This window comes from Lepisosteus platostomus, chromosome 17 (genome assembly GCF_059453375.1).
Source record: "Lepisosteus platostomus isolate fLepPlt1 chromosome 17, fLepPlt1.hap1, whole genome shotgun sequence".
Taxonomy (NCBI): Eukaryota; Metazoa; Chordata; class Actinopteri; order Semionotiformes; family Lepisosteidae; genus Lepisosteus; species Lepisosteus platostomus.
In genome coordinates, this window is record NC_142627.1 from 5248314 (window position 1) to 5268094 (window position 19781).

Here is a 19781-nt window from a genome sequence, read left to right on the forward strand (position 1 = left end):
TATTATCAGTGTCCCATCCACTTGTAAAGTATTTAAAAAGCTTCTTAGTAAAAAACAAGACAGTTACCACAGCGACGATAAAAATTCCTCCACAACACAGCAGCAGGTCTAGAAGGGTCACATGAAAAATGTCGGCACACACAGATGGTAATAAGTCATCCAGTATATATAGCATCTTTACTATAGAACTACAGTAGATTGGCCAATTGTGTTTGCTATATCGTCCCAATATGGATGATCCAATGGGGTGGTTTTCACATCTTGTCTTGCAGCGCTGGTTGGTGGAGAGTTATGTCTCTCACCAACAGTACCTGTAGGCACCTGGGACACCACAGGAGGCGCTGTGGAGCAGAGAGTGCTGGACAACTACACCCACCCTCCGCATGGCGGAGTGGTGGCTCAGTCAATTGAGTTTGGAGGCTCCCCTGTACTGCCTTTAAAAGCAATCATCTTCAAGCATAGAGAAAGAAACATAAAAAATGAATAATCCCCAAGATCACTGCAGGATGTTCATCAGTAGAGCTCCAAGAAGAAAGAAGGGCTTAGTCATTGTCTTCAGATAACCCAAAACCAGAAAACATGATTGCTTGGTTAACCTCTTATAGGGCCTATGAGGTTGAATCAAGGACATCTGATTAACACAATAGGAAAGATGATAAACACAAATGGCAAGAGGAATTGTGATTTGTCTTGAAATCTGTGTTAATTCATAAGAGACCATGGCGCTCAAAAGAAATAATTTCTTGTGTTACCTCTTACCGACAGTTTTTGTTACAGTTGTCTTCAGTAATTCCATCTTCATCCTGATCCCAGATGTCAACGGCAGAAAAAATCAAGGCCACCAGGACAGCGAAACAGCACACCAGGGCGAAGACCACAATGCATTTCTGCTGAGACTGCAAAAGCAAAACAAACCATTTATTTTGCTTATTTGTGTTACCTGGGTAATCTTCAAGAGCTCCTAATCTGTGCTTGACTGCATAGCAATAGAAAATTCTGAACAGAAACGTTTTATGAATGGAATATTACATGATAATTACTGCTCAAAAGAACATTCACGAACTAAAGCTGGATTTTAAAGAAGACACTACTATTATCAGTTTACGGAAACGTGTTCATAGTAGGACCAAATAAAATTGCTAAATATTGCAGCTTGGTAAAATTATTGCTTCATTTGCATTCTGATCCTGACATTACCTGACTTAAACAGATCGATCAGGTCTTGGACTCCCTAGCATTTATCATGATTTCACTGTGCTTTGTTGCACTGGATTATATCATTCAAATGTCATAGCATAACACATTGTTAGAAGGCCATCTGGACATTAAGTGTTCCTTTTGAACAGAGTTCCCTGGGCTCCATTTTGGTCCCTTAACTTTGACAACACATGTGGTGTCATTGGTAAGGCACCATTGCTTCAGAAGATTATTTTGGGACTATAAACCAGACTGACTCCCAAGGTGGCCCTCACCCGTCCTTACTTTGTTCAATCATCAATCAATTCATATCAGTTGATATAACAAAGGTGTTATTTTCATCTTAGAAGTATATGTAAGCGTTCTCCTGGTTTGCAGTTTTTTCAGTGGCCTGTGATAATATATGTTTCTATCTGGAAAAGGCATGGTCACCTACTTTCACCTGCTGTACTTAAAACGGAAGAGAACTTTGTAGAAATCTTTTTCATCTCAATAGAGCACAAAAGTATGATTCATTTAAACCCGCTTTGCTATAAATCATTACCAAATTAATAAAGAATATTAATACACACAATGTGTTATGTTAATTAAAGTAATGCAATATAGTAATATGATTTCTTAGCAATTAATTATGAATTTGGGCTGAAATCTGAAAGCATCACAAGTGAAATCCGGCCACAGGTCCATAGCCCATCTGCAGGCTTACAGATGACAGAACAGCACAAATCCTTCGAATCCTCCTGCTCCCCTGCTTTGTAACAGTTACGTACAGTACAGCGCCAGGGCCTTTGCCAGATCAAAGAATACATGACAGGATCTGCTGTTTCTGCAGGAGCCTGATTTCTGTTTGCAGGTGGGCTAATGAAAAATGTATCCCTGAAAATGAAAGTGGAATTGAGCAGATCAAAGAGAGAGCGCTGCTCCTGCTTCCAGACAGCTGCCCTTTGTCTCCTGCTCACCTCGCATTCTGTGCACGCGACCTCCCTCGTCTCCCTTCTGTCCGAAGACTGACAGCCCTGCGAACTCTGTGTGGGTTTGTCTGGACTCTCTGAGCCAGTGTTGCCTACAGAGCTGAGCACAGAGTCTGGCTGCTGTCACCAGGGGAATCTGCACAGGACTCTTGTCAGCTTCTCAATCACCTTTTTCATATCAACAAGAGCATTTTATGCACCAATATCAAAAGCAGTTGCCTTTTAATTCTTCGCAATTCTGGGCTTCCCAGTGCTATGGCACTGAGACTGAGCTTTGGGCCCATCGGTAGCTCAGCACTGAGCTCTTACCCTATTTCCTTAAGTTTTGCAAGAAGCTCAGGCTACAGGGTGAGCCTAATTCAGGAGTCTTCAGATGGGCTTTGACCCTTAACTGGTGTTAACAGCACTGCTCCAAGGAGCCCTTCTGCAGACCTACAGTATAAGAAGGTTATGATTGAGAAGTGGCCATTTGGCCCATTCTGCTAATTTGGTTGCTTGTGTCTCATGCTTCTAATTACTCCATTCAAACTGCTGTTGACAGGATCCAAGTGAAACAACTCTGACAGCTCCTTATGAAAAGAAGTGCTTGCAATTTTCCTTCCTAAATGGATCTGCAATTGCGCTTCTGTAACTGGGTTTGTGCATTGAGCTAGTTAGAGAAGAGACGTCACCTTCTCACCTTCAACAGAGGGGCAGTGTGAGGGTGTTCAGAGCACATAGGAGCCTGGGACTGAATCCTGGCAGCAGCAGGGTTGCAAGCATTACACTTCTCCTACATGCTTATTTACCACTTCTGCAAAGGGGAGACCCTCTAGAAAGTATAACTGCCCTCTTATAGCTCTTTTGCACAAGAGAGCTCTGCATCCTAGGAAGTCAAGTGAATTCACAACTAAGGTACTTTCACAAGCGTAAACCCTTCCTCTTAAGGACGCTCCAGCCCTTCCTTGTTCAGTACTCATTCCCTGCACCTGCCTCTGGTTCCTGCCCCCCGTCCTATAAAAGCCGGGCGCTCACTCTGTTCTGGGCTCTGCATTGGTTCCTGTACCAGGCGAGTCCGGGACCTGGAAGCGCCTGGTCCCGTCAAGGTTTTTAAGTTCCTGTTCCTGCATGTTCCGACCCGGTTCCAGTTTTAATTCCGTTTGTCTTGGATGGACCGCCCGGCTCTGGATTTTGCCTTCTCTTGGATTCCCCATTGGACTCAGTTTTGGACAGTTTGCCTCGGCCACACCTTCCCTGAACACCAGCGCACAATGGACACGCCCCCTGTTTTCAGTCCTGACCCCTGCATGCCTTTTCCTCCGTGTTTTCCTCACTCTACCCCAGATTGTGTCGTCTGCATAGGGTCCGGAAAGAACACTTTCATGACAGGTACCACTGAGGTCTGACTGAAAAGGAAAAAACAACGAGCACCAAGAACACTGCATTCTTGTTCTGTGACATTAGGGTTATCAAAAAACCCTGGAGTTTAGATGTGACAAAAGAACGTGTTAAGACTGCAAGTTACGCACTTGCAGAGCAAACCCTACAGTGCTCAACCTGATGCAGCAGCTTGACTTCTCGAAGCAATACAATGCAGAGAATTTGATCTGGGCCAAGGGAGCTGTAAAAACAAAGTCTAAGCAAACAGAAAGCCAGTTAAAAGGCATTATACAGACCTCACTGAAATAAGAATAAGCAGTGAAGCTGGATTTTTTATCTGTGAGGGATGTGGTACAGTACCTAAGAACTGAGGAGCTCTTGAAGGTAGGGGGGTCCTGACTCACCAAAGGCTTATACAGTATGTTAGTAGCTACATTAAAGTCACTCCAGAAACTCACAGGTAACCAATGCAAAGGCCTCAGCACTGGAAGAATGTGGTCAGACAGTCTATAACCTGGCAGCGGCTTTCTGAACAAGCTGGCGCCTTTTGAAATAAGGACTTACAGAGGTCAAGGTAGCAGTGTGGGGGCACGAACCTGCTATGCTTATTTAGTGTTCCTCTGGTGACTGATATCAGGTCCAGGCAGTGATGTAGTGTAACTAAATTCTCAATTCTGTCAAGAATTCAAGAGGTCAGGACACAGTGAATTGTAACTACTGGTGACGGTGGTGAAGATCTGCTGTAAATTACTAAAATAGGTCATTTGCATTCAGAACCCATCAGTTTTTAATAACCAATCACAATCGTATCTTATAATACAGTAACTACTGCAACACAGTGTTACCACTAAAAGAGACAGGAGGAAAAGAAATCTAAACCCTTTGCTGACAGGCCGACATCTTGACTGTACACATTCAGAATGACATCATTATCCGTGACATCAACTGCAGCAGACAGTTCTGGATGGCTCCTTCAGACCAGAAATGCAGAACATGAAAATGAAACAAGCTTGTCCTAGTCTGCATCTACAGAGTGTTAATATATTTTCTTAATCAGTTTTTATTTGCTTTTAAGGTTAACAGTAAATAACAGGTTGTCAGCATGCCCACTTCCCAGAATAAAAAAAATATATCATGGTTCATCTGTACAAAAGGAAAATAAAATAAACTTCACAATACTATGTTACGGCACACAGGGCGGAAACTGTACAGCACTCCAGTACCAAAACCATGATCGAAAAAAAAAACTAAACGGATCAGGAGGGGAGTATACTTTCAGTATACTTCCAGAGGGGTGACCATATATTCCAGAAATGCTCAGACGCCGAGAGGAAATACAGCTACTTGAGAAAGACACTTCAGCAGTCAGTGCCTTGGGAACAGACCATAGCAGCAAAATACCTTCCTCTGCAAAGTGAACAAGCATAGAGAATAACCACTCTGAAGCTTAGTCACTGTGTAGGTGTTACAAGTCAGCAGACATAGTAAAATGTATATCCAAGAGTTCTTCAGTGACACAATGTACATTGCTCCAGTATTGCTTTATTTTACCTCATTGATTGCCAAAATAGCTGAATAAAAGTGCCAATCTGAGACTGGCATTTGTAACACTGGTTTGGTGTATCTGGGTATATCTTTTGTAGGCGGACTGGAGTTGGATAGAATTCCTTGAGAAATTTGAAATTAAGATCTAGTCTGGCAAGTGCCAGTTTCTCACAAACTGTGAAGCAGTCCTCCTCAGTAAAAGCATGCCCCAGATCTCACTCCCAGAAAGTGTTCAGGGTCACAATTATGAAAACGTACAGTGACTAACCAATATGCTGCTGTATATAACTTTGATAATATTCCCTAATAACTAACAGAAATTACTATTGTTTTTTCAATCTCAGTGAGCACAAATTGCAATCTATTATCTTTGATAAGGGACAAAATGTAGTGCCGTAACTGTAGAAATTTTTGGAACTCAGATGTGGGGATATTATCTTCAGCTTTGATCTGATCAAAATATTTTAAAACATCTGATGAAAGGAGACAGGAGGCGGAAATATCTAAAATTCCCTTTTCTCGTCCAGTCGAGAAGATCTAGAGTTTTCATTTGTGGAGGGAAGTCAGGACTAAGAAGAAGCAATAGAAGATAATAGGGATGGAGCTATTAACATAAAGTATGATCTAGCATCCCTCCTGAGCAGAAGAGTATTGAATATTGAAAACCACAAATTTATCTGACAAACTCCCCATCTGATTAAAGTCATTAATAAAGGCTGTGATTGCAGGGGTAGTTGGTGACATGCTACTGATTTCATCCAAAGAGCATCATGCCTATTAATACACCTGCTAACCATATGCTTTATCTGAGCAGAGCAATAGTATAACAACACTGGCACCTTCCTTTAATAATTGCGTAAATTTAACTTGAGGCTTTCTATTATCCCAGATGAATTTAGACATACTTGCATTTAATTGCTTAAAGAAGTAAGTAGGTGGCAAGGAAGAGACTGAAAAAGAGAAATAAGAAGGTGGACTGAATCTTTTCGATGAAATGAATGTAATTTTTACTAAGGAGATTACACAGATCCATCTTCTGCTTCGCGGAAGGGGGGTAAATGTCCTTCTTAGTGCAGCAGTTCTAAACCTAAGATGATCGATGGTAGCACAGTCGGCACGTGCAGCCTACTGCTGAAATCCCTGGAGATCTGCGCATACAAAGAGAGCTCTTTCAGTAGTAACAGTGGCTGATATGGCATGATGAAGGCTTGTCTGCAAATCAGTGAAAAAAGCAGGTGGGGAGATAACTTCCTTTTCTCCGAACAAGTTATTTTTCTCCCATATGGATTTGCGTACGAATGTCTATCATTGCACTGACAATAAGTTATTTGTCCCATTTATTTTGGTTTTTGAAAAGATACAGCATTCTTAACATGCATCCTGTTAAATATCCATTCCTGATAAACTAAGCCGTTCATCTCCTTACACATCATCGTCTATAATGACAGTGTTCGTGGGTATGATTGAGTCTGAGCTTCCCTGCACAGTGATTACCAGCGCTCAAAGGTCCCAGTCTAGATATGCTTCTTTTGCAATGTGCTACTGCTTCTGCAAAACAATGTGCCTGCAAGAATTTCACCATGGCAGGCATCCATGAAATATGGTTTTACAATCTTGCTGAATGTATTTGACACTTGTTATGGAGAAAGCCAAGCAGGGTGAAATTAAAGTACTGGATATGTGACTCCTAAAATGTAAAGATCTCAGAAAAAGCCTACAAGGTTAGTACATTAAGTTATTATACATTTACAGATGCAGATTATTACATTTACTAACACACATTCATCATAGTTACTAAGAAACAACCTTGCATTTCAATTGTTTCTTTCAGGTCTATAGGCTGAAATGGCACGTGTGGGTAGGTATGGCTTATACTGTTGTCTTGTTTTTTAGTATGGTGTGATCTGGTTTCTGATTTTTTTATGGGCTGCTCTGGTCTGTGTAGGTCTGAGAACAGGATGTTCTGGGATATGGAAGAAGGAAGGAGATGGTCAGACACACACAGGAACACTAACGCCAGAACTGTTAAACATGCCCTAAGACGACACAGACCTACTCCTCTCTGTCTGGAGTCTTTCCATGGACAGGAATCAGTCACTTTAGCTTCATCGTGCTGTACAAGAATATTCTTGCCTCCTCCTATTAGGTCAATAAGCCAGACAATGCAGTTGTCTTTTCTGTCTGTGGTGGAGCACGTGGGTGTCAGGAGCATGGCTGGATTCCAGTCAGAGGACAACACAATGACTGCAGGTGCTACATCTCTCTCAGGGATACACACCAGGGATCTTGCAGGTTTCTGCGTAAAGACTCTTCTATCTGTCCAGGGCTGGGATCACTGCTTGATCTCTCCTCACCTTTCTGAAACTACAACACCAGCACGCAGCCCAGATACCTGACGGACAGCTTGCTCTGTGGCAGTCCAGGAGAAAATCCACTTTCCAAAAGCCATTTCATTACCTAAGACAAGTCATTTCTTACAATAGCATATATATGCCGTGAATTAATATGCAAACAAATTTTTGCAACAAGAAATAAACATATTACCAAATTTAATAATAAAATAAAACCAGCTGTGTCTGGAAAAATAGATTCAAATTCACTCTTAATATGTTTTTCCCCCTTGAGCCTTAAGCCTTCAAGCTACTTAATTGCTTTTCAAATCTAACTCTACCTATTGCTTTTCTATTTCATTCTGAGTCTGCTTGTTGCCAAGATTACCCACAGGCCCCTCCGCAGCTCTGATTCAGTGGAGGAAGGTGGTAGCAGGGAGTTTGCCACTGTTGGGAGTTATGGAATATGAGAGATTCGTCAGAAAGTCAAATCAATTACACATTACTTGGATTTTAAAATTATTTAAAATAATTATATTAATTATCAATTAAAAAACTAAACATTCCCAAAGTATACCTACAGTTATGTCCACCCTTAATATATTAGTATTTTAAAAAGCTGTGGCCGATCTGACCTAGTTATTTTTTCTTATACATTATTACTTACAGGTAACATGGTGGTGCAGTGCTGGAGCCCTGGCTCGAATCAGGAATTGGGTGCTGTCTGTGTGGAGTTTGTATGTTCTCCCCAAGTTCATGTGAATTTCCTCCGGGCGCCCCGGTTTCCTCCCACACTCCAAAGACATGGCAGGTCCATTGGCTTCTGAGAAAACTGGCCCTGGTATGAGTGTGTGTTTGTGTGTGCCCTGCGATGGACTGGGTCCTGTCCAGGGTGTACCCCACTGTGTTGAACACTGCTCCTACAAACCAGTGATTCTCACAAGCTAGACTCATTCCCCAGCAGCATCAGACTAAAGGATTCCCACCTTCACCACCTTCAGCACCAGAGAATAAGCCCCATTCTTTTAGCATAAGAGCATGCTAGTGCATAGATAATAGAAAGCTTTTTCAAAAAGCAAGAGATTAATAAAACTCTACTACAGCAAAAGATTAACTTAATGGTGGCAGAGTTTTTAGTCCTTGTGAGGGGCTGTTTTAATATGCTTTCATAGTCTTTGCAGAACCCCAGACCTGAGGTATGCTGAATAATTCAGATTCTCAGTAAAAACAACAAATAGCCTTGATCCAATTAAACAGGGTCCTTCGGCAGTGCTATTCTCCAGGCTCTAATCTGGGAAGATTTAATGTGGTTGTGTATTGCAGGCGAAGGATGAAATAAAGGAACATTAGGGAATTAAAAATAAGCACAGCAGCTCCATGCATGCATTCATGCTCAATGTAAATATTCATCAGTCTGGCTGAAAAGTGTGCAATAAAATCTTTAGTCGGGAGAGCCTGAACGTGCTTTATTAACCAGAGCTCTGCCAGTCCCCTGCAGCAGCTCCCATGAGAGGCCCTTCCTTCTGTATCTAAGCAGGCAGCTCTCTCTCTGCAGTGCAGGACAAAGCCTGCTGTTCAAATCTTCAAGGCAGCTCAATTTCATCTACTGTCCAGGTATTACAGTCTCTCCCTACACCAGTTTAACTTTTATTTCTCCTAGAAAACCCTGTTTTCTCTCCACAGCAGTGAGAAATACAGTTTTATTCATGCATTTTGTTCTGTACTTAGCATTCAGCCTTTTCTGACCTCGTGCCTCGCTTGCCAGGGGTGAGGTGGTGCACACTGCAGTGGAATGCCTTAGGGAGCAAGGTAACTGGAAAGCCCAGGGAGTGTCTCTGTGCCTGCGGCTGCCTTATCTCTGCTAGAAACATTGCATTCGTGAGGGCTGGGGAGTGGTTTTGTGTATTGTTGAGCTTGGAACAGTAAACATTTGTCGGCAAAACCAGAAAATCCATAACTTGCACAGACAGTAAAGTTATAAAATAAGATTGTGTTGGATTTGGGGTAAAGGACGGCGCTGGAGGAGCGAGCGTGGCGGCCTGGCAGAGTCCGCTGGAAGGACAGACTGTGCTGTCATTCGCCCATCAGAGCCGGAACTGGCGTTCAAAGCACAGGCTACCCAGCTCTTGCCTGACCTGCGCGGTGCAGAGCTCTCCCTTTAACAGGGCGGGCGGCGATACCAGGCGCTGCAGAGGAATCGGCTTTGTCTCCGAGACTGCCCACAGCAGTATTTTATTTAATTCCGTTTTTAACGAGGTGGGAACATGTGGAAGAACTACGGAAAAAGAACTGTGTTGAAAGAAAGCTGAACCACCTATCTATACATCTATAGTCATATAATGAATTTCCCAAGTTTGGGATAATAAAGGTCTTCTAATATCTTGTCCTTTCAGATTAGAATTGATGCAGAATCAATAATGTTTGCATAGAGGAGCATCTGCATTGGGATTATCCAGGTGTGAAGAGTCTCCCTTTTACCTTCTGAGAGAATAAAGATCAAATGAAGCAGGCAGATTCCCTTCAAGCTGCCCTGATACTGGTATGGGGGATGTGCAGTACGTGTGGGTTACTGCAATCTAACTCCGTTAGCCATTATTGATTCTCCACTCCAGCGATCTTTTGACGCTGTGAATGAAATAACTTGATTATTTACATTGGCTGTGGAGACAGAGATGGAGGCATCGGTCAGTGTGCTTCATGAAAACAAGCATCTCATAGGCGGCTGTTGTTATTTTTATGGCTAAATAATAATAGCAATAACTGCATTTGTATATTCATTTGTAAGGATGCCCTAACCACTTCATCCCCTGCTGAAGTGCAGTCCCACCTGGGTGACATGCAGTAAAGCCCATCGTACAAGTCATAGGATCCTTAAGGAATGAGCAGTCAGAACCCTGCTTTAACATCTCATCCAATGCACAGCTCTTCCTACAGCTTTGTAAGACATAATCCAGCCCTTTTAAACAGATGTGCCAACGGACGAATGTGATCTTGGATTACATCTTGATGGATATCAGACAAACACAGCTCTGTTCAAACCGTGGGATTTACGGAGAGTATTTAATTTTTGAATAGTTCAGCCATTTTTCATTTCCTGCTTCCATCATACAGTCATTCACCTTCTACACTGCCAAGACAGAAAGAAGAAACAGGAATCAATGCCTGGTCTTCCCACGGTCATCTGGTTCAAACAGAGTCATCAGCCTGAGGAGAAGGGAGCTTTCTCTGACGGCAAGCAGGGCTACAGCACTGACTCTCACCGCACCTCCCACTGACCGCTGTGGAGTAATTACTGTTCTCTCGCCAACAAGGTGAGTTATGGATGAAGCAGCTGCTGCCAAAATCTTTCCCAACATCTAAAACGCCTCTTCCTTACAGAAGCACTAGAGTTCCTGCCTTTTTAAACCCTTGATTCTGGGTTTCGTAGGCGACACCAGCTAGAAGCCCCAGACGAGGGGTCGCACCACACGTCACACGTCCTGGGGGCCCTCAGACATGTCCCGGTTGGGCCAATCACAGCAGAGCGCGGGACCAGCACCCTGTCCGCGGTCCCAAGCTGCCACCGCTGATCTCAGAGAGCATTCAATCAATTCAGTTTTGTTCTTACATAGTGCCTTTTCCATCCAGAGCATTCTCAAGGCACTACATACAAAACTGTACAGTTAGAAAAGATTATAAAAAAGAAGTAGAAATAAGAGATTAAAGGAAAGAATGAGGCTCAGATTTTGGTTCATTCTTGTTATCCCTTCTTGCTCTCCCATCCTCTCGACAGACGTACTTACAGTATTTGGCAACACTGACCAATGACATCTAGGAACACAAAGTACATGTTGTGATCATACAACACTGATAACTTTAATATTACAATAGTCAAACTGTTCATGTTTATTTGTTGTGTCCAACAACAATAATTCCTCTAAATTCCCATCTCTATATCCAACGACTGTAGGTTGTTTTCCGCAGGAGGTCCTCCCTAAGGAGGAGAGATCTGCTGCCTGCCTGGTGATGTCACTGCCCACAGGGCCGACAGCAGCTCCTCTGCAGGCAGGTCTGTTTCCCTGCACAGCCGTCCGCCGGGCGCTGTTTTCTCAGATTTGTTGTAAGCATGAATATAACTAGAGGAATTCATCACTGTTTTTTAACTACGTATTTAAAAGTAACATTTCATTACAGTTAAAGCAAGATAATTTTTTAATGGTAAATCGCCCAGTATAAAGGCATCTTGCAAATAAGAACGACAATATTGATAATCTTGATTCCCATCGTCCTAGGGGCTCGCTAGTTACTATGGTTAAATCACCAATGCTATACAATCCATGAGAAATTTACAGCAGCTTCGGGTCCCCAGGGCCTGCCTGTATTAAACATTGAGCAGCGTGTCAGGTAGGCCTTGTGTCTGGAAGATTGATGGATTAAATTCCCATTGTCCCACATTGTCAATATCGAGCTCCACAGCGTGGCACTGCTGTAAGAGAGCCGGAGTCAGACAGGCGGGGTAGCGGGGGGTGTGAGTGTGGGGCGATTCAGCCCTGGGCACTCCACAGCTCCTGTCCCAGGGGGAGACGTCCTGCAGACAGACTTACACAGCTGTGTGCTTTCTGTGAAAGCTCTAGTCTACAGTTCGCGTTAGCCAAAGCCACAGTTAACCAGCAAGCAATTAAGGTCCCGTTAAACATTCACAAAACATTTACTCTCTGAAAAAAACTGCCTTTAGCGAATTGCATGTAATTATCCGTTAGCAGAAGCTAGTTCTCACCAGGTTATCGACACCGTATTCATGGTCTGTGAAAATATGTTTGGGTCTTACAGATGTGTTTTACCAATATGTTAAATGGGAAAAACGCTGTTTTCGGAATGGTAATAGTAAAATATGATGGAAGAAAGGACTGCCCAAAACGGGCTGGGAAAACCATGTTTACTATTCAGGACATTTACACTAAAGTCCAATGGAGTGCCAGGCATTTCACATACTGTACTGCGATATTATTATTATAATTATTATTATTATAATTATAATATATTATAATATTATGGTTCTCTCCAAGGTATTGATGTTAAAAGCAATGCTATTCAGCTCAAATATAAGGCCAGATCATTTTGATTAATGAACCATGAGTGATGAAACTGAAAGTTTAAAAATACCTCCATTAAAAAGAGAGGGAGAGGGTAAAGAGAGAGACGGGAATGAAATACCAGCTGTTGTTCGGTGGTAAATGCATTTTTTGGTTGTATTTCCATATATATCAATGTTAGGATTGAATTATCCACTGCCGCTTTATAAATGATAAATCGCTGTTGGCACCCTTGATTTCAGTGTGTCACGATTATAGTCCCTCCTCCTTAAGGGTGCTCCAGCCCTTTCACTTCAGACTTAATTCTGTGCACCTGATCCCTTTTACCCAGCCCACCTTAAAAGCCAGGCGCTGACGCTCATCCTGGCTCTGCATCTGGTTTCCGCACCGTGCGAGTCCGGGACCTGGAAGCGCCTGGTCCCGTTAAGGTTTTAATCTCTGTTCCCGTTCCCGTTCCCTGTCCGCCGGTTCCGACCCGGTTCATGGTTTAATTCCCTGTTTGGATGGATCTCCTGGCTATGGACTTCCTCTTGTGTTTTTGGATACCCTCTATGAATTACTCTTTTGGATTGTTTGCCTCGGCCACACCTCCCCTGTGCACCAGCGCACTTTGGACACGCCCCCCCCTATTTTCAGCCCCGTATTCCTGCATGACGTTTTCCTAGTGTTTCCCCACTTCTTCGGATTGTGTCGTCCGCATAGGGTCCGGAAAGAACTGTTCGTTACACAGAGGGTCTCTAAAAGCATTAAAACCAAATACGTTTTGCAAAAGATAATTCATGTTGCTCCAGTAATCCAGTTTATACCTTTGACAAGTCTTCATGAAACTTCCTACAGAAGTCCATGTGTTCCTGGTGTTTCTGAGGCCGAATCGGCAAAGGCCTCAAGCCTCAGACCAGCCTGGGTAGAAAATGGACACTTCCACACTTCTTCGCCTGCTGTGTCCCCTGTTCTCTTGTGCTTTCTGACTGTGCCACAGCACCTTCCTCTCTCTCCCTCACACCTGAAGAGCCCCAACAGCCAAAATGTTGTGTTTCATTTTTCTATTTTTCAGAGTGGAAATAACCTTTATTTTCTTATGTCTTTTAAAAGTACTATATAAAATAGTTTACTACTAATACTACAAGGGATGTAAAATATCCCATTTCATGTTTATGTGAATATCCAGCCTGAGAGGTCAGTTTGCCGTCTTTCATACCTCTAATGTATCAAATAAAATAAAATCTGCTTTATTTACCTTTAATCACATATTTTATGGTTCAAAGCTTGGCAAAATCGTGAAACTTTTTTGGATGTGAATTTTCACAAAGACTAAATATAAATAAAAAATAAGATGAAAAAAGGGTTTTTCAAGAGTGTTTTACCCTGTAGGTGGATGGTGTGGAACGACACCTCAGGAACGGTCTATTTATATTTCTATGCGTAATAGTATTCAAATAATAATTAGATCTCAGAAAAATGAATGCAGATCTGTCTTCTCATGTTTCTGAAAATACAGCTAAGAAAAATAAAGCCCTAACCTGCCTTTGAAAAAAAAAACTAAATCTCTCTTCCTGAAGAGACTAAATCTATACAGCACTGTGTTTTTAGGTTTTCTTTGTTTACCAAGCTACTGCTGATTGTCTGTTTTATACCAGTTAAAATGAACAACATCCTGCGAGTGAACACCTGCTCTGAAACATGTTCTTTTTCTTTGTCCTGTGTGATCTAAGAGGAGCGAACATCACCAGCTTGTTCACAGGAGACAATGAACTCCTGACCTGTGTGGTCTAACAGGAGGGAACATCACCAGCTTGTTCACAGGAGACACTGGGCTTCTGACCTGTGTGGTCTAACAGGAGTGAACATCACCAGCTTGTTCACAGGAGACACTGGGCTGCTGACCTGTGTCGTCTAACAGGATCACCAGATTCTTCACAGGAGAGTTCATTAGCTCTCAGGTTCTCAATTCACACGCTGATGCAGCTACTGTCACATGAGGTAAATTCTGAATTGATTTCCTATTTTCTAAAGCTTGTCTGGGAAATTCAAACTCTTTTCTACATTATGCTGCTATTCCCAGTGGCTGGTCCAAGTGATCCAAACTATTTTCACAGCTGTTTGCAGTTCAGGAAGATCTGTGAGGGCCCCCTGTGATTGGCAGACTTCTAGCTGATGGGGGCACTGTACCCCATCAATGCCCACAGCTGCCCAGTCCTGTTCCTCTGCAGTGAAAACTGAAATGTGTTACAGTCACTCCTAATTCACAGAGACGCTGTGTGCCTATCTTTCATAGGGCAGCTCTCTCCACACACAACAGGCCCTGGACAGAACACTGGTGTGCAAACGTCACTGCGATTACTATTATTTCAGTTGATTTCTACAGCTAGAACACAGCTGAAAAGCATTAGGGCAAGTAGAACGTAATGTATTATAAACAAAGAGGTACAAGTCTAAAAAGTAAGTTTAATAATTTACACAATGCATTACTAGGGTTTGTGTAATGCAATAATGCATACTGTAGTACAATAATAAATACAATACATTAACTACAACACCACTTTCAGGCATAGAACACAAGAACACAAAACTGCAATAGTTGTCACAGGATCTATATGATACACCGTTAATGTAGCTTTTAACTGGATTGAAAGGAAATCTTTCCATTCGTGTTTCTGAAGAGCTCAAGGGGCTCTGATTCGGTCCAGCATTATAAAAGGCATACCCTGAATTATTCCTTCACTACTTTAAATACCACACAGACTTCCTTCCTGTTTGAATAACTAGCAATTCCTTTTCCCCGCTGGCTGGCCACAGCCACACCTGGTCATTATCTCACTTGAAAGAGGGCTATAACTACAAGATTAGGGATGCTGGCAAATCTTTCATCTCTGACTGCTTAGCGGAGTAAAAGACATTTACCTATAAGAATTTGTGTGAAATTAATGCAGTCCCTGATGTCACAAACAGCCCAGAAGAAAGACTCATTAGAGAAGGTTTTCAGGTGTCATCTTGTATACTGTGAGCAGTTAAGAAAAATCATTATTTTTATTTACCCAGAGAACCATTCTTCACAGGCCGGGCGCCAGTGACTTCTTCTACCCAACCATCAGTGAAGCCTGAGGTGAAACTAGAGGAGGGAATGGTGACCACCTGGCTACAGAATGGATCATCTCTGATATCAGATGAATGTTTTTTTAGCATAAACTGGTTACTCCCAGAGTTCAATAATATTTCTTGGTTTAAGGAAAGGTATCTTCAAGAATCTGTTTTAAAAAACTCTTTAATGGCTATAATAATTTGTCACCAGAAGCCAGTGGCTTCATATATAATTGCTGTTCCTTTATTCAGGACTACAATCAGTGTCAGACTGTGTTAAAATGAAGCGTATTGTGTCAATTAAATATAGTTAATTGCCATGAAACACATAGCCCAGTACTGAAGTATTAAACAGTATTAATGGGTCCCTGGGTGATTAAGAATCACATTTATCAATTTATCAATTACCCTCTGTTAAGAAATAAAATATTCAGAAAGTTACATGTCCTGCCCTAAACATCCAATATGTTTTGGCAGGGCCAGTGTCAGGTTTCTTCCAAATAAGCAAAACAAAATCTGTGTCATTTACTGTGCAATCTCTGTCCTGCAAAAGACCTATAGATAGAGGCTCTGAAAAGTCCCAGGAGTGTCTATACATCCCAGGCTTGTCTAGGCTTTGGAGAACACAAAGTTTGTCTTAATGAGAGGAAGAGCAAAACTGCTGTACAAGCTGCAAAGTTTAATAGTAGTGTAATAATTCTGTGGAGGCATTGTGGCAATTCATTGTGAAGGGCACTATTAGCATTTAAAGATTGAACTGCACTGATTTACATCAGATGATGAAAACAATTACCTGATTTCCTGATACAAATCAATAAATATATTTAATTAATTTGCATTTAGAAGATCATTTACTTCTGCCTTAATTCTATAAAAAACATTTCATTTTCATTTAAAAAAACAGCAAAAACAAATACAGATAAAAAGAAAGAGACTACACTAGTCACAGCATTTACAACAGTACAACCTAAACCTGCATTTTTCCATCATAACTTCTTTGCATGCATACACGCAAGTGGTATCTCAGTTTCTAACCAGCTTCATGAGATAGATGTCAATGGCTGAAGTTTGACACACAAATGTCTTCATGCCTGAAGCTGGATAGTAAGTTGGGAATTGGCACTGATCCAGGACTTGGCTCTTTGGCTGTGTCTGAATTCCTGGCTGCTACACACACTCAGGGGTTCTCCCACTTTTAGAGTGTGGGAATTCAGTTTCTTTTGCTGGTCTATGATGTTTTCAAGCTGGTTTTGTGGTGCTGAAGAGGTTTCAGCCCTGGTGGCATCTCCTTCATGTGAACTGGCCCCTGTGTTTGCTGAGTGTGTAACTGATCAGTACAGAGACTGAGGCACTCATACCTCCAGAAACTGTGGAATTGGTACTACAGTATTACCTAGAATTATGTAGAGAACTGAAACTAAGGAACTAATCAGGTAGGCGATAAAACAACAATCTGCCCTCTTCAGTACTAAACTGATCCCAGTCTATCCTAATACAGACCTGTCCCCAGTATACACTCATCAATACACACCTGTCCCCAATCTACCCTTGTCAATACACACCTGTCCTGTCTACCCTCATCAATACACACCTGTCTCCAATCTACCCTTGTCAAATACACCTGTCCCCAGCCTACCCTCATCAGTACACACCTGTCCCCAATCTACCCTTGTCAAATACACCTGTCCCCAGCCTACCCTCATCAGTACACACCTGTCCCCAATCTACCCTTGTCAAATACACCTGTCCCCAGCCTACCCTCATCAGTACACACCTGTCCCCAATCTACCCTTGTCAAATACACCTGTCCCCAGCCTACCCTCATCAATACACACCTGTCCCCAATCTACCCTTGTCAATATACACCTGTCCCTAGCCTACCCTCATCAATACACACCTGTCTCCAGTCTACCCTTGTCAATATACATCTGTCCCCAGTCTACTCTCATCAATACACACCTGTCCCCAATCTACCCTTGTCAATATACACCTGTCCCCAGCCTACCCTCATCAATACACACCTGTCCCCAATCTACCCTTGTCAATACACACCTGTCCTGTCTACCCTCATCAATACACACCTGTCCCCAATCTACCCTTGTCAAATACACCTGTCCCCAGCCTACCCTCATCAGTACACACCTGTCCCCAATCTACCCTTGTCAATATACACCTGTCCCCAGCCTACCCTCATCAATACACACCTGTCCCCAATCTACCCTTGTCAATATACACCTGTCCCCAGCCCACCCTCATCAATACACACCTGTCTCCAGTCTACCCTAGTCAATATACATCTGTCCCTAGTCTACTCTCATCAATACACACCTGTCTCCAGTCTACCCTAGTCAATATACATCTGTCCCTAGTCTACTCTCATCAATACACACCTGTCCCCAATCTACCCTTGTCAATATACACCTGTCCCCAGCCTACCCTCATCAATACACACCTGTCCCCAATCTACCCTTGTAAATAAACACCTGTCCCCATCCTACCCTCACCAATACACACCTGTCCCCAATCTACCCTTGTCAATACACACCTGTCCTGTCTACCCTCATCAATACACACCTGTACCCAGTCTAACACCTTCAATATACACCTGATCTCCAGTCTAACACCTTCAATACACACCTGTCATCAGTCTACCCACATCAATATTCACCTGTCCCCAGCCTACCCTCATCAGTACACACCTGTCCCCAATCTACCCTTGTCAATATACACCTGTCCCCAGCTTACCCTCACCAATACACACCTGTCTCCAGTCTACCCTTGTCAATACACACCTGTCCTGTCTACCCTCATCAATACACACCTGTCCCCAATCTACCCTTGTCAATACACACCTGTCCCTAGCCTACCCTCATCAATACACACCTGTCCCCAATCTACACCTGTCCCCAGCCTACCCTCATCAATACACACCTGTCCCCAATCTACCCTTGTCAATACACACCTGTCCTTCTACCCTCATCAATACACACCTGTCCCCAATCTACCCTTGTCAAATACACCTGTCCCCAGCCTACCCTCATCAGTACACACCTGTCCCCAATCTACCCTTGTCAATATACACCTGTCCCCAGCCTACCCTCATCAATACACACCTGTCTCCAGTCTACCCTTGTCAATATACATCTGTCTCCAGTCTACTCTCATCAATACACACCTGTCCCCAATCTACACCTGTCCCCAGCCTACCCTCATCAATACACACCTGTCCCCAATCTACCCTTGTCAATACACACCTGTCCTGTCCTGTCTACCCTCATCAATACACATCTGTCCCCAATCTACCCTTGTCAAATACACCTGTCCCCAGTCTACCCTTATTGATATCCTATTCTCTACTTCTGGGAAGAAGGGTTTGTGTATTTTGTGTTACACATTTACAGAGTTTGCCATGACAACAGCACAGGTGAATGGACCGTGGACTAACTGTAAAATAGAGAATTGCAATAACACACAGTGAATAATATCACAGCAAATGCTCTGTTTTAATTTGAAAAAAGTCTCTGGGATAAACCCTAGAATATTAAACAAATCAAATGTGATAAATGTGAATGCAGGGATAATTGTGAGTCAGTTCTGAACACCAAGTCACCAGTGGCTGATAAACACAAGAAGTGCCAAGATCTCACTGTCCTTGAACTGCTGCCCTCTGCTTCTTTCTTCTCATATTACAGTCACTAAAAAAAGGGCGACTCAAGTTTGGGACTTTGACTTGAGAAAATTAAGCATTAACCTTTAGCTTCAGCACATTTTGGCATCACAACCTGGTTGGAATAATTCGACACAGCCGGGACAAACTTCCCCTCCGGGGTAAGAAAGATTGAATCTAATTTTGTGTTTTTGGAGCTGTGTACATGCTAACTCATTCCTGCCGCAGATTGGATCTGTGAAACAGCATTGCTGTTCCACTCAGAAGACAGAAAGACAATTCACTTTCTTTGTGCTCGAGTTACCTTTCCTATTTCGAGAGACACCTTCATTAATCTCAGCAAAGCCACATGAGAAGTGTAGAGGGTACCTCTCTATACAAGTGTATTACATTAATGGCTTTAAATGCCAGCTGGAGAAGTGTTAAAATAATATGATGCTCAAACAATCCAGTCAGTGGAAGACAATTGATATTTGTGGTAACACGTTGAAGAGTACCCTGTTGAATCCTTTTTGATTAGAAACAGCTTTGTGCAGGATTTGCAGCAGAGATGATACTACAT

General features: G+C 42.6%; 1 protein-coding gene across 4 annotated transcripts in view; it reads right to left on the reverse strand.

Annotated features, from left to right (window-relative positions):
- The window catches only part of LOC148645959 (inactive phospholipase D5), a 66718-nt gene that overhangs the window by 24822 nt on the left and 22115 nt on the right, over positions 1-19781 (reverse strand). For 2 of the 4 annotated variants that reach the window (XM_088609910.1, XM_088609911.1), the window contains exon 2: positions 760-896. In XM_088609910.1, coding sequence (XP_088466036.1) covers positions 760-896 — 137 coding nt within the window. Of the gene's footprint in view, positions 1-752; positions 897-19781 lie in introns of all 4 variants that reach the window. The other 2 variants (XM_088609912.1, XM_088609913.1) reach the window with 1 other exon arrangement.